At 39.0% G+C, this 15,829-nt stretch overlaps 1 protein-coding gene across 3 annotated transcripts in view; it reads right to left on the bottom strand.

Moving 5' to 3' along the window:
* The window catches only part of PPP1R12A (protein phosphatase 1 regulatory subunit 12A), a 104,352-nt gene that overhangs the window by 34,435 nt on the left and 54,088 nt on the right, over positions 1-15,829 (bottom strand). For all 3 annotated transcript variants that reach the window (XM_063133835.1, XM_063133836.1, XM_063133837.1), the window contains exons 4-9: positions 10,534-10,693; positions 9,819-9,963; positions 5,984-6,058; positions 4,714-4,802; positions 4,361-4,518; positions 1,820-1,938 (exon numbers count right to left, since the gene is read on the bottom strand). In XM_063133835.1, coding sequence (XP_062989905.1) covers positions 1,820-1,938; positions 4,361-4,518; positions 4,714-4,802; positions 5,984-6,058; positions 9,819-9,963; positions 10,534-10,693 — 746 coding nt within the window. The remainder of the gene's footprint in view (positions 1-1,819; positions 1,939-4,360; positions 4,519-4,713; positions 4,803-5,983; positions 6,059-9,818; positions 9,964-10,533; positions 10,694-15,829) is intronic.

Here is a 15,829-nt window from a genome sequence, read left to right as displayed (position 1 = left end):
AAACACACCCCACCCCCAGCCTCCACGTTCCCCAATCATCACTGCATCTCCTATCCACCAACTGGTGCCAACAACCAACCATATGGCTCACTCTGAGGGCAGGCAGTCACCTGGAACACCTCTCTGGGTGTCTGTGAACACCATTTTTTTGCATGGCATCAGTAGGTGCCTGGCTTGCCATTTTGTGTGATTCCAGGTGGCAGGGGTTGTTTGATAGTTAGAGAACCATCCAATAACCCATGGTTAGTTTTAGGGTTATTTAAGGATTGTCCAACCTTCAAACAACCCCTGCCACCTGGGCTCACATGACGTAACAAGCCACAAGCTTGCAAAAATGGTGCCTGCAGACACCCAGCGCAATGCAACAGCCCCTGAGAGTCAATTACGCCACAGTGGGCAGTTGTGTCAAGCGAATCAAATCAGAGACTCCTTTATGTTGTAAAGGGTGCTCACAGAGTTCTCTTTCTTTCTAGCCTCAGAGCCAGCAGAATGTCAGCTCTACATTCTATCTTCAGAATACTTCCATGAATAACAAAGTAGGGTTCTATGCTTATGGTTGCTGCACACACAGATCTATCTCTGCAACTGTAGGGATGTACCTAGCTGCAATCTTTCCTTGACAAAGGCAAGCAGGCAGGTTTCAGATTACAATACTCTTTTGGAAGATACTGTTTTCAAGGTTTGGTTTTAACATCTCTCTGTATTAAGACAGTGCACAAGACAGCTCATATCATCTTGAAGTATGTGTTCTGAAGGAAGTGGTTAGGAGAGAAGCACTACAGGACTCGGATAAAGGACAGCTAGAAATCATCATCAGAGCTCCACAGATCTGCGAAATAGTCATTTCTCTAAAGACCATTATTGAACAGTGAAAACTGTGGTCAGTACACAACAGAGATTGTAAACGACTTCAAAAATTAAAAATTCTACATGAATGCCAACAAAATTACGTAGCACTTCCAAAAGAATAGGTTATGTCTATCAGAATGACATAAGAAGTACTGATACTTTCTGTCTGATTGTCAAATTAAACAAAGTGGGCACTGCTGCAACATTGACATGATAGCTCTCTGTCTTAGTACCCATAAGTAACAAAGTAATTAATCTGCTTGCTCTTCAGTGACCAATTCTGGTTATCCTACATGAGTTACTTGCTGCCTGTAATAAACATTTCCTCTATTCAGTCTAATAGATGCAAAATGCTTTTGTACAACTGCAAACAAAGACACCAATTTTCTTAACAGCCACATTTAGAACACAGGAAAGAAAAATAGGAAGGCACCAATCACAGGAAAAGGAAGGGAGGAAACTTTCAGGTGCACAAGAAATTTTTTGTTACTAAGCCCAACATATTTCAAACAGAGTTCTTCCTCAGGGACGCCCCCAAACTACACATTTCAACCTGGCATCTGCACATTGTTACAACTTGTTTCTATTTTAGAGCACATACACTATATTCTCATTTTACAGATGGGAATCTAGACTGAAATAGTAACTTGATACAGTAAAAGACTTAAATCCATATGCTCCAGACTGACAAGTTGGCTGACCCAATAATATCTGGCATTTTACAACTAGAACACTGATCAGAGCGACTTTCTCAATATAATTCAAGGCCTTCTACAAATGCATTAGAGAATCATTTAACCAGTTCTAAAAGCATTCAAAAGATTCTAAAATAATTTCAATTTTAAAATGTCATAAAGTTTACCTTGACTAGTCAACGTATTGTTTTTAATATATTACCAAGTATGTATGATTAACACACATGTATTTGGCTCTTTATACTACTAAAAAACTGAATCAAACTCTGTTTTACCTTCTTAATAGGGGATGTAGGTGTCACTTGACCAGTAGTAACTGATGGTGTTGTCACAGCGATGGGGGCAGATTGCACATTGGTGGTATTTGAATTATTTGCTGCAGGCTTGTTCTTTTCTGAAAATGGAGCATTTAGAGTTTAAAGTAATTCACTTAAAGTAATTGCTTAACCCTCGAATAACCCATGGTCGCCAGGTTCGGATGACACATCGTGACCCCATTGGGGATTGCATAGTCCTAATTGTGGCCGCACACACTGCGGCTCATCATGGATTGAAACCAGGTGATTGAAACACATAATAAACCCAAAAACAAAGCCAGCAGCAAGAATAAAACAATTTATTATTGTTGTTGTTGTTGTTTACATTTATATCCCACCTCATAGCTGAAGCTCTCTGGGCGGTTTACAAAAGACGTAAAGCATGAAACAGTTCCTAAAATGCTTAGGAGAATAAAAAGGTTTTCATGTAGCTCCAAGAAGACCATAATGTAGATGCCAGGTGAGCCTCTCTGGGGAAAGCATCAACACTGAAAGGCAGGGGCATGCATGGGAAGGCATCAGTTGATGCTCTTTGTGTCCAGGTAGGTAAATATGGGTGGAGACACTATAGTTGTAATAATTTGAAAATATTATGGGCACAATCTAGCCTATCTGCACACTTCAACACATGTGCACTACTTCACATACACTGAACCAGGGCTGATAGGGATGGGAAATCCCTCTCTCTGTTCTCCACATTGATTTTATTACAAATATTTTAGTTTTATTAGTTGTACTAACACAGGAACCGAATAGTGATTTGTTTGGCTCTTAACATTTCTTCATGTGGATAAAGAAAATAAATTTAAACTCTTTTAGAAGTCCAACGTTTCTCAAACCATTAAATTTGGAATTTAAATGCATACAACGCAAAATATGTATCAAAACAGGGTTCTAATCCCGCTAGAATCTTTCAAGTTCCAAAATGTTTAACAGTAAATGCACCTTAAAATGAATAATGGGAAAAGGGGGAAGTACAAATTTGGAACACAGAGATTCAGCTCCAGGGAAAAGCCTAAGTTCTCCAGCATGCCAAATAAAGTATGATGAAAGCCTTGTTGATATTTAAAAACCTCCAAGTTTACATAAATTAATTCTTGTGTCACAGTCATATTTTCCTGGCACAAGACTGCATAGTAGCAACAGAGAAAACACAGTAATGAGAGTCGTAAGAAATGCTGAAGTGAGGAGTCTGAAACTTTAAGATGCTAATGGAAGACATGTAGATATATTAAAATGTGACCCTCCGAGCTTAGTAAGATATTATATGAGATAAGGGTAGATCTTTTTAATTCATTATTCTAAAATTAGCCGTAACTATGTAAGACTACAGGTTAGAGGGAAGGAAGGAAGATGTTTCTAGAAGTCTGCAAAGCTGTAATTGCACTGTTGTAGTGCAATATAGAATATGTGGGCTTTTCAGGCCTGATTCACACATCACCCTATTAACGTCTTCCAGATATGGATACACATCTGTAGTATATATGGATTCTAATAGATGAACATGTCTGAATTTATCATGCACAACTACTAGTGAGTTTATTGCATATGGTTTATGTACGGTTTCTTTTAAGATGCTATGTCTTGCATTTTCTGCATTCATGAACGTGATAATTCTGTCCTCTTAATGAGAGAAAACAAGCAATCAAGCCCCTGTCCAATTGTATTAGCCTCCAAAAAATGAGAGCTAACTCTTTTCCACTAACCACTTTAGATAGCAGAAACTGGAACACTTCCAACCATACTCTTGGTCTCCCCCATCAACTTACTCAGCACTCCTAGCAAGAAGAGCTTCTCAGCTACACCACCAGTGCTCAATATAAATTTACACTTCAGGTTACCTTTTCCCCTAAGTGATTAAGGTTACAATTCTAAGCAAAATAACTTTGGCAACATGTTTCCCCAAACCTGATGCAACCTGCCACCAAAAAAAGCCTATTTAGGATAATGCATGCACATTTACTCATAAGCAATTCGACTCCTGCTGCTTCCTCGTTCTGTGCAACAGTTCTGTGTCTTGTTTTCTCAAAAGCAGGTATCGGCCTTACCTATTTTAGATTTATTACTGTCAGGGACTAACACAGCTACCATTTGGGTTAACAAATATGTACAGATTTGTATTTGTCCAGAGGATATGGGCTGCAGTTTGGGGGAAGGGGGCAACAATTGATGGGATGTGGCACTATCTCTCTCTAAAGATTAATAGGCTCCTGCGTAGCTGGTCAATGACCATCACTGCTGTTGTATGTGGAGTCTCCAAGTCAGCTTACTATTATAGTGTGAAGCTGTTGACTAATTCAACTAGTCTATTTAAATCATTGCTACACCAATGCTACAGTTTCCCACATGCCCACAAATTAACAACTATTAAGACTTGCAAATTTCCAGAGACAAAGAAGCATAAGCAAATGAGGAAGAAATGACAGTTAAATCTGATAGTTAATTAAGCCAAGGTGAATTTAAACGCAATTGTAAAGCAAAATACTTGTTCCACATTACCTGTTTCTGCTTCAGATTCTGAGTCTTCTTCCTCATCTTCTTCACTAGAGCAACTGGACTCATCTTTTTTTCCTTCCTCCTCTTCATCAGCTTTTTCTCGTTCTAGAGATTCTATGTTTGATGCGTTCTTGTCTTGCTCAATGATCAAAGTCTCTTTACTAGAATGACATTATTTTGAAGCATGAAATATTTATTTCATTATTAGTTTCAGCAAAAAACTGGACATCAGAGTGGGCTGTGATAGCAGCAGCAACTCCACTCCTTATCCTTCCCCAGAACCTTCCAATTCAACTCTTTGCCACCTTCAAATCCCCCCCCCCCCACATATATTTCATTGTAAGTCATCTACTTACTTTTTAAATGGTTTTTGAGACTGATTATTGTCCATATTAGCTGTAGATTCAATTAGGGGGGATTTCTTTTCCTTTTTTTCACTATGCAGCTTTAAGAGATAAGACTCAATTAAAATTTTACAATCACAGTTACTTACACAAACATCTTTTAAGTCACCAGAAGTCAGCATATTATTAAAACGCATTCAAAAACTAGGACCCTTGCTACTGAAAAGTCCTAAAATATATTACATGACTATGCAATGAACAAATCCCTTTAAGCTTTCAAACTTTTTAAACATGATCAATTAGAAAGTGTTTCCATTTTTGAACATTTCTAAATTTAAAAGATGCAGAAGCTCCAATTTGATAATATATATCTTCCTACAAGTTCTCCATGAATGCAAAATACCAGCAGGGGAGAGAGTGGAACAGGTGCAGTTTTATGACTGACAGCTCTAACTTCTAATTAGGGAATGGCTTTACCAGGTCTTTACATATTGCTTTAGGGTGGGATGCACCAACTGGGTCAGATCAATGTCATCCAGCTCATCCATCCAGGACTCTATAATACACATCAGGTCAGCCCCCTCATCTGAGATCAGATCATGGATGAATTCAACCTTATTATGAATTGATCTGGCATCAGGCACCACTACACAAGAAGGCCTGATAGCTGAGCAACCAGATATCTGAGAAGGAGGAATGGCATACAGATATTCATAAACCCTTCTTCTCCCATGACCAAACTTCTCTTGCCCCTATCCCAACGCCATAATTTCCTTTGCCCACAGTCAAAGCAATAATGATGTTCCTGCACCCAAGCACATCTTGATCCAACCTTCCACTCATTCAATGCCCACTCTCTAGAACACATTCATATTAGAGGTCAAAATTCAAACGTAATGTAATCAACAGGTTTTGCAGGACTTTCCTTCTGATGAAAGCTAACTGTTGAATTTTGACATTAGAGATCTTTACAGTTTATTTCTTTTTGTGTGTGTTTATGCAAGTCATGAGAACCCTTATGCACAGGACACTGGTTACTACTACACATGAACAGGGTGGTGGAGGTATGTCGGGAAAGGAGGAAAGGAGCCCTTATTGGAGCACTCTTCACCTAAAAAACCAACCACCAAGTACCTATTGGAGAATGTAAGTGGACATAAAATAAAGAGCAGTCTCAGTGGTGGAGCATATGTTTTGCAAGCAAAAGATTCCATATTAATTTAAGGGAACGTCATCTGTTAACCCATAAACTTTTGTTTTGTTCTTGCAATACTGAGCTTACCATATTTTGTTTCTTTTGTAGCTCTTCTAAATACCCTAAAATATCTTCATCTGCTACATCAAATGCTGTCTGGCCCTGAAGAAGAAATAAGCAACTTATCAGTATGGTGCTATTAAACTGGTCATATAAAACATACAGGGAACTATACCATCAAGGTAGCTATTTAACAGGCAGGCTTTACACAAAGAACACAGTTCCACTACAAAGTATGTACTTGTGAATTGCAAAGGGGGAGTCTAAGTGCAGATTGATTTGCACTATTTACTTAGGACAATCTTATAATGCTACACCATTTGCTGCAGGCATTTAGATCATCAGTGGTCCCACTACCCAGAGATTTTATTCTTCTAAAATTACTAAATAATGGAAACCAGAGTAGTTCCTAAAGGCCGCCAAATGCAGTCAGTTTCAAGGTCATCATACTTTCAGCAAGTATCAAAATGCTTCCTTTTGTGGCAGTTGTACGACTGACCAGTTCCCAAGTCATGGGAAATAATAGTTCCACTTTATTTTCCACTGTTCAGACCTCATCTGCAATACTCTGTCCAATTCTAGGCACTGCATTTTAAGGATGTAAACAAACTGATATGGGTTCAGAGGAGAGTAATGAAGATGGTTGAGGACATGAGGTTACGTTTGTAACATAAAAAATTGGCAGGTAACACAATAACACTCCTCAAATAGCAGAAGGGCTGTCATATAGAAGAGCTGTCATGGGAGAGGGCTTTCATTGTTGTGGCACACTGGTTGTGGAATACCCTCCCCTTGGAGGCCTGGATGGCGCTTATGCTGGCTTCCTTTTGGCACCAAATTAAAACATGGCTCTTTAAACAAAGCCTTTGAGGGCTAAATTCTCCATGGTTACACATAGTTTTAATTGTTTTTATTGCTTTTTTTTAAAAAAAAACTACTGGTTTTAATTTGTTAATGATTTAATATGTTTTTAGCTGTGTATATTATTTATGTTTACATTGTTCTGATTTTATCTGTATGCCACCATGAGACCCCAGTGATATAGGGCAGGGGTAGATTTTAACTGAACATTAGGAGAAACATCTTGAGAGTAATAATTTGACAATGGAACCAATTACCACGGGGTGGTGGCCTTTCCCTCACTGGAGGTCTTCAGGCAAAGGCTGCCGAGCCATCTGTTGGGAATGCTCTAGCTCCGGATTTCCTGCATCAAGCAGGGGGTTGAACTAGATGACCTACAAGGCCCCCTCCAACTCTATGATTCTATGGACTCCTTAACATTGCCTGGTTGTGTGTTGATCCTTCTGTATTGCAGTTGGGGAGAAACAAAATGAAAGCAACCCATCCCAGATTGTACCTACTTTTATATACTTCATAATTAGTCATTCCATGTTAACGTTTGGACAAGTGTAATACAACACGTTTATAATATTTCTAGAGACAGGAAAGCTCACATTGTACTTGTATCTGTAGATACATTGGTGCACACTCGGGAAGTTAAAATAAGGGAACACAATGCTTTTTAAAAACATTGGATTCATATTCAAATTTATAAGAAACGAGCTGATATACCTGCTGTTGCTCGGGGCCCATAAGATATACGTCTGTGAGGTAATCATCTTAAAATAGTAGGCTGGTGAGTTGGCTGCATACATGCTTCCCCCAGTTTCTGAGAAAACAGCGATATCAGGACGGAGTGCCTTTGAGCATGTTCAGAGTTTGGTCTCTCAAAGCCACGCTGCTGTATTTAATTATGATTTTAAAACCACGCACAGCGGGTGGGAGGAGGCACCATAAATGGATGCAGCCCATTTATGTGGGTTGTTTCCTTTTATGTAGAATTGGGTTGACTGCTTAGGAGTCTGGGTTGTGAAAGATAGGCAGTCGCCACCTATCTGCACACTCACAATTGCCGCCAACTGCTGTTAAGTCTAGTCTCCTACCCATGCTGGGAGTTGTAGGTGTAAGCCTAGGTTTTTTTTTTATTAAATTCTTTAAAAATACTTAAAACCCAAAATTTTGTGTTTTTAGATTTTTCTGGTACATTGTACAGCCAGACCTATCAGTGTGCCAAGTTTCAAATTTCCATCTCAACTGGAATGGGATAAACATTTCTGGACATACATCCCACACACATACTTTCAACTTTATAGGTAGAGAAGATGTTGTGAGGAAAGGGCATTTTTTTAAAGTGTATGATTCATTGCTGAGATGCATGTTGGCCTGCTGACAAGTTTTTCCTGCTGTATGTTTTTGCAGTGATATTCAACTACTGCTTGTTTCTCATATTGTGAGCCTGAAGAGAAAATTCTATAGTGTACATTTTTGCATTTCCATGCACCTTTAAGACAGAAATATTAAACAGCATGTTTTGTGCTGGAAGCAGCCCTAAGTGCATTAGCTAGGCTGATATACACTCCCATTGTCCATCCTACCCCTCTCTAACTCTTGGAGAGCAAGAAATTATCCTCTCTCATACGTACATCACATTACTATGCCTAAGGTTTTATTTTAATACTACACAATTTACTAACAAATCTGCAAAATTTACAAATAATCTATTTGTACCATATCTCCAGCGATATTGTATCTTCCACTACTATTGGTACAGATACACAAGTTCTTATTCTGGAACATTTTTACAACTTCCACTCTTCATTTGGCATGTTTGCCCCATATCTTTCATCTTGAATGATTTATCTTATACATACTACTATGGACCTGTTTAGACAATACACAATTTGAATTGGATCATGAAAACCAGGTCACTGTCAAATCATCGGAAGAGGAAAACTATTAATTAGGAGAGATGCTAGGGATATCAGCCTTCTCAAATTTGGTGCCCTCCAGATGTGTTGGATTGCAATTTTTGTTATTCCCACCTATTGGCCATGCCAGCATAGTAAAAGTCCAATACATTTGGAGGATACCAGTTTGGGGAAGGTTGGTTTAGGATTTGTTTGAAATATCTGAGAACATGTAGCTGTGATCAAATGTTACAGTCAAAAGATAGTCAACTGACAGTTTTCAATCACACTATATTTTCACTTTGATTTAAAATAAAATCAGGTATTATGCAGCAACATTAAAGGCTGCTTTACACATATTTCACTACATGGGTATAGGATAAAAGCATGTACACAACCAAGTATAAAATAATGCATATGTTTATCTTACAAGTGGGCTGTCCGCACAACACAACAGTCCACTGTGTGGGGCCGTTTTAGGGTTATACAAGGGTTGATCATTCCTCACATAATCCATGCTTTGCTGGGTTCACATGACATGACAAGTCTCCAAGCAGCGGATGTATATATAACGTGGTGCCCGTGGGTGTTGCAGCTCATCGTGAGTTAAATAACCCTAAACAAGCTGCAGCATGTTGTACAAACCCGCTCAGTGGGTAAATGCTGCTATAGCTTTGCCAGATACATACAGGAAGATGATCAGGTGCAAAACTTAAACTTACATTGGGAAATTTGCAACCAGCATAGTAAAAAAGGCTGATAGAGAATAAAGGGCTAGCGGACTCTGCACTCAAATGACATGTGTTACAGCAGCCTTTCTCTACCAGGTATTTTGGACTTCTTGTCACATCAGCCTTAGTGAGCTTTGGCGAATCATCAGGAACACTGGGAGTTATAGCCCAAAACATCTGGAGAACATCAGGTTGGGGAAAGGGATTGTTTTAGCCCTGTTTTACTTATATCTACGTGTACATACGTCTTGGATTTGGTAAGATTTATAGCAAGTGCTTATGTAGCAGTGGCAAATGTAATACATTAGTTATCCTACTTCTTCCAGTCAATACACATATAAGTTACAAGTTTGAATTTTAACAAGAATTACACAGATGCCTTACCACTTTGTTGACAGCCTCCATATCACACAGGTTTTCCACTAATATTCGACATGCTTCTTCTTTACCCCAATGAGCAGCTGCATGAAGTGGTGTCCAGCCATCATAATCTTTAATATTTACATCGTAGCCAGCCTGTATTAAAAGTCTGAAGAAATTTGATTTTCGATTAAGAATAGTCAAAACAAATTAAAAAATAAAAAGCTATTAAACTGAAAAGTATATGTTTTGCCTACATTCCTAGAGCCTTGCACAGAAATAAGCACATTAAGAGCATATTTACTCACATGGATTATTGATATTTACATTGTTGACTATTACCAAAAGTAATAAATAATTTACTGTGTACTTTCAAATGAGGGTTTGTCAAATGACAGAGGTCAAACTGCCAAAAAACATATAGAAAGGCAGCAGAGCTTCTGGCTATCATATGGGGAGTGAGACAAACCATAAGCATTTATTTGAGTTCATCACACCACTGGACCCATAGTGCCCGGCATTCAGTAAATTGCACTAACAGTTTGAAACTTTTGTAACAAACATAGACCTGTTCTTTTAACATTGATTAAATATGTGCTTAACATTTCTATATTGACTAAAAGGTTATAAACATTTAAGAAAGCCTTTCCAAACTCACACAGTTAAACATGCAAAAGAGTTGTAGATTACAGAAAGTACTAACAACACATTTTAAATCTGCATTAGGAGCTGAACTTACTTTAAGACTTCTGTATACCCTTTAGCAGCAGCTACATGAAGCGCTGTACCACCAGATTTTGCATGCCGAACATCATTTATATGACCGCTGTTAAGCCACTGTCTTGCATCTCTAAGCATTATCCGTTCTTCTTCTTTCCTAGCTGCCTCTATATCGACCCCTAAAGAAAAAAGAGATATTTCATGATAAAATGCTTACATAATTTATGATTCAAAACACATGAAGTTTGTTAACACGTAAACAAAACATATGAGAGTTCTTTCTAGCTCTTCCCACTATGAAAGCTGATTACTATTATCAGTTGCTTCTGCTCCAGTTTCAGGAGGAGGAGAAGCGAAAAAGATCCAATAACACTCATTCATCCATTTTGCTGCTTTTCATAAAACCTCATACACATGGCCTGAGCAGAGTAAATGCTCAAATCCCATTGTGGAAACAGGACTTGCATTTCAAGATGATAGTGGAGATCTACAAAAGGCACTCAAGTTGAGCCACCCATGTACATTCCACCATTCCAGGCAACATGTATGAGGTGGAATGGAGGCAGACTAAGGGCAATGCCAGCCTGTGCCATGCACTGGAGGGACTGCATTCTCCTAGGGACATAGGAGTTTCAAAAGAGAAAGAAGATTCTGTAGGGCTGAGTCATATTCCAACAGAATGGTTGGGCTAAGACATCTGACTGAAGGGCAAGGCAAAAACACAGGTCAAAGATACAAGCTGAGATCAAGTTTCCCAAAGGCAGGAAGATGAAGAGAGGAGGTAGCAAGGCTGGTGCAGCCTAGCAACCACAGTAGGACCTGCAGAGCCAGAAGTAAAGCAGAAATAGTTTTGAAAGCAGTTTTTATGGATCTGGTTTTCAGACTTCCCACTTCCCCACCCCCATAATAAAGTCTTAGAAGACCAATGTATGTATTTCTGTGTTCTCTGGTCCCCATGGTTTCAACAATCATTCTGAATTCTTTGCTTCTGAAGTGGTGTTGATATCTTAGTACTGGCAGCCTAGTTTTTCTCCACCTCCCACCCTCTAAGCATTTTCTTTTCCAAACCTACTTTTCATTAAAACTCAGGCACAGAAAATCTGTATCAAGCCCTGATACTTTCACCTACAGCAGGTACGTGGGGCTTCAAAGAAACTGGTGACCAATTTTCAACCCTGGACCCAACCTGGAACTGCATGCACATTCCCCTGCTGAAATTGCCACTGCACCAACATTTTGCTGCTGAATTTTGGAGGTGCAGAGGCAAAAAAAAGAAAAGAAAAAAGCTACGTTTCTAATTTAAAACAACACATGCAATGAGCATGTACCTTGTTTTAAAGGCAAACTGTGTTCCCAGAAGTATGCAATTTACCTTTTAAACAAGGCACAAGTTCATCACGTGCCTTGTTTTAAAGGGGAAATATATTTTTGCCACTGATGCTTCATCAAAATTCAGCATTTGGGTAGGGATGGCAGGGGGCACAAAACAGGCGGGGGGACGACAACATCCATCTGTAATATAATTCATGGAAGGTCAAAGTGTGCTATATATATGTTCACATTTAAAACTGCCTACTGCCCAACCTTCTATGTAGAGAAAAAAAACTATGGCCAAGCTAGTTTAAAACAGGGCAGTAGGCAGTCTCAGAATAAAATGTAAAGCAAATCCCAAGCTATACCCTAAAATGAATGCCAAACCCTGAAATAAAATAAAGCTATCAAAGCTTACTAGTCATGACAGCTATTTATTACCTCCAGTAACAAAGGCAATATGCCTTTCAATACCAGTTGCTAGGGAATGCATGTGGCAGGGTGCTATTGCGCTCATGTCCTGCTCATGGGTTGGCCCACGATGGGAACAAAATGCTGGACTAGACAGGCCTTTGGACTGGTCCAGCACAGTTCTTCTTATGGTCTTAATGCCACAGATATTGATGTGAGTGAATAAGTTTACTATAAAAGTAAAGTCAATCCATTGAGCATTGCTGAGAATTTTCTCTTTTCAAAAACAAGAGTTTAAGAATAAAACCTTTAACATAGAAAGTACTTTCTACAAATGGTCCACAGATGGCAATATTGTATCTTTAGTTCAATGTTTATATTACTCCTTCCAAAAAGCCATTTGATCTTTCTCAGGTACCCTAACAAATGTTTTTATTTTATATCAAGGCAGTTCTTTAAAGAACAAACACAAGACTAATTGGCTACCTTCTTTACAAATTAATCTGTAGAAAAGATTTAGATTAACTCTAAACCATTATACTCCGCAAGCTTTTTTTTTAAAAAAAATCTAATTCTCAGCATTTGTTGGCCTGCCAACATTTATACTTGTGTCACAAGGCTTGCACTGGGCACTTACCAAATGAGCAGAACAACCTTATGCTTTCCAAAGCAGCACTCCGATGTCAGGGTGATCCAAATTTCCACAGAACAAAAACAGCATCATAGGAGATTTTCGCCACTCTGTCCATCTTGTTGTGTTCCCCCCCCTCTACATGCACTTCTTTTGTCTAGACAGCCTCTCCCCTCCCCTCCCCTCCCACTGGAACAGCCGCTTTTTCCTTTCCCTGAAGTTGTATTTGCAACCTCATGAAGCAGCCACAGAGATTCTTTCTGCAGCGGCTGTGAGGGGATGAAGAAGGGGGCAGGGAAGGAATTGGAACACAAGAGTCCCCTTGTAGGGGGGTTTCAAGTAGCAAGATGTTAAGACTTGTGGTCACTGGCTTTTTAAAGTGCCAATATGCAATAGGCATTCAGTGATATTTAACTTACATGTAAATCTTAAGTCATACCACCTGTCACTTAAGATCTCAAAGGCTTTAACTCAAAAATTTCCCCTATTCCTACCATGACATTCTCTATAATTATATTATGAGTCATTTTTAGAAATAAAAAAGCCTAAAAAAAAAAAAAACCTCAAAATGTGTGACATGGTTCTAAGGATATCATATGAAAGTACAGAAATTAAGTGCAAGTATTTACCAGGCAAAACTAGAAATTATTTGTACCATTAACAAAACCACATTTGTATGTAGCTGGCATACTTTATCTCCTCAATTTCCTCAAGTATATTTTACATTTTTTCATCCAATAGGTTTCTGTGGTTTGTGCCATGTCTTCAAAGTATTACTGTGTGGACTGAAAGGTTCAAACTGTCACTTTACCATTATTCTTTAAGATATCTGCACACCTCAAACCTTGACAAAGAAGATCCCATGGAGTTTATGCTATACCCCCTTAAATAGTTCTATATCCTACAATTTCATATTCGTTATGCATTGCATATTTTGTTAGGATATGCACTTAGGATACTTTAAGCAATTTCTTTCTGTAGGCTTTGGATTAGGGATGCTGAGCAACTGACCCTTGTTATAATGACCCTGTTCAGATGACATGCTAAGCCACAGTGGATAAGCATTTTGAGCTAAACATTATGGCTTAGCATGCCATGTGAACCATTCCTAACCATGGTGGCTACATAACCATGGTTTAAACACACTCACTAACCATTTGCTGCAAAAAGGTTAGTGGCGTAACTATGGCTCAGTGTGTTGTCTGAACAGGCCCAGTATTTGTTAAAAGTCCACAAAGTCAAGAACTCAATTTTTTAAATAATAAGTTAGCTTCTTGACTGCAACTTACTCTCATTTATAGCAAAACAGAAATTAAAATTCCATGTACTTCAAGCCATGAAGTTTAAGTTGATGCACACAGTCCATTTATGCTTACTTGGTGAACAGGATTGCTTTAACCCCCCACCCCCAATACTCAGAGCCAGGTGTGGACAGCTGATGCTTGTCTTTACACTTGCCAGGAAGCTGGAACTCTAATCATATGGCAGTCACAGAGGTAAGTCTCCGCCACCCCTCTGCAGCTATACATCATTGGGGCTAGGGGCGGATAAATGGATGAGGGGAAAGAGAAGTAGTTTCTTTAATAGGCATCTTCCATTCCTCCAACACCCAGTCCTGATGGACTAAAATAAAGGAAAGGGAGAAGTGAGAGCATCAAAAGCAGTCTCCTCAACCTGCCCCAGGAAGTATGGATAGGGGTGACAGTGAACAGGAGATACAGATGTATTAACCATTAAACAAACCATATCTTCATCTTCTTGCAATGCAGCTGTTCTTGTATGTTAGAATCATAGAATCATAGAATAGCAGAGTTGGAAGGGGCCTACAAGGCCATCGAGTCCAACCCCCTGTGACTGCTATTTTATCAGCCCAGAGTGGGAAAATCTTATGCTTTTCTTGCATTTCCTAACATTTACAATACTCAAAGATACCTTGCTACTTGGAATGCAAAGGCATTTTTCAACTGTTACTTAATGCATACTAACTGAATTCCCATCATGTTTGATATCTGGGGAGGATGAAGAGTTTTAATTCTTTCCACAAGCCCATCACGCTAAACCTCCTGTCTCACTTCCCATCTCTTCACTGATGACCAAACTAGATGTGACACCACTCACAAAATTAATAATTATGTGAATGGCTTCTTTAAAGTAAACTGCAGGTACAAGGTGTGAAGTTCTGGACTGGGACCTTGCCTAGGGGGCTAAAAAGGACTAACTCTTTGCCCCCGATCCTGTCCTCACTTTAATCAGGGATCCCATACCTGAAATTTGCATGAGTAGTGGAAAAGCTCCCATGAGAACTCCCCCCTTCCCCACATGAACATAATGGACACAGATGAGGACCACAGCACAGGGCAAACAATTAAAACTCCCCTACACCCCACAGCAGGGTCCTGCACTTGCAAATAACTTTTTAAAAGCCATTCATGCAATTGCTGATTGTATAAATAGTGTTATATCCAGTTTGTCCCTGAGGTTATTGCCTCAGATAAAGCAAAACTTTGATATGGTTTTCCAAAACTAGGCAAACTCCCATTTCCCCTAAATCAAAACACTGTACCTAATCCCTGAGAGTTGGTAAAAACAAACAAACACTTCTGTTACTACTCCAAATCAAATTGGGCAGAAGGTCTGTCAGGATACAAAAGTACACTAGCATTTACACACAAAAAAGTGACTCAACTCTTGACTACAAAATGCCTTTAAATAGAACATGTACAGACACTTAGACTGCAATCCTATGCACACTGTTTTAGTAGTAAGCCCAACTAAACAAAGTGCAACTTACTTCCAGCTCAATATGCATAAGACTGACCTGTTCTTATTCCACATGTCAAAGAATAAATACACCCACAGTTTATTTTCTGTACTGACAAACTAAGTTCAGGCCTGACTCCTCAGTCTACCACATTCATATGAAGCTGTCTTAAAAAGAATAAGTGTTTTTTTAGCCTCCACA

The sequence above is a fragment of the Elgaria multicarinata genome, chromosome 9 (genome assembly GCF_023053635.1).
Source record: "Elgaria multicarinata webbii isolate HBS135686 ecotype San Diego chromosome 9, rElgMul1.1.pri, whole genome shotgun sequence".
NCBI classification, from domain to species: domain Eukaryota; kingdom Metazoa; phylum Chordata; class Lepidosauria; order Squamata; family Anguidae; genus Elgaria; species Elgaria multicarinata.
This window is presented reverse-complemented; position numbering and strand designations above follow the sequence as displayed.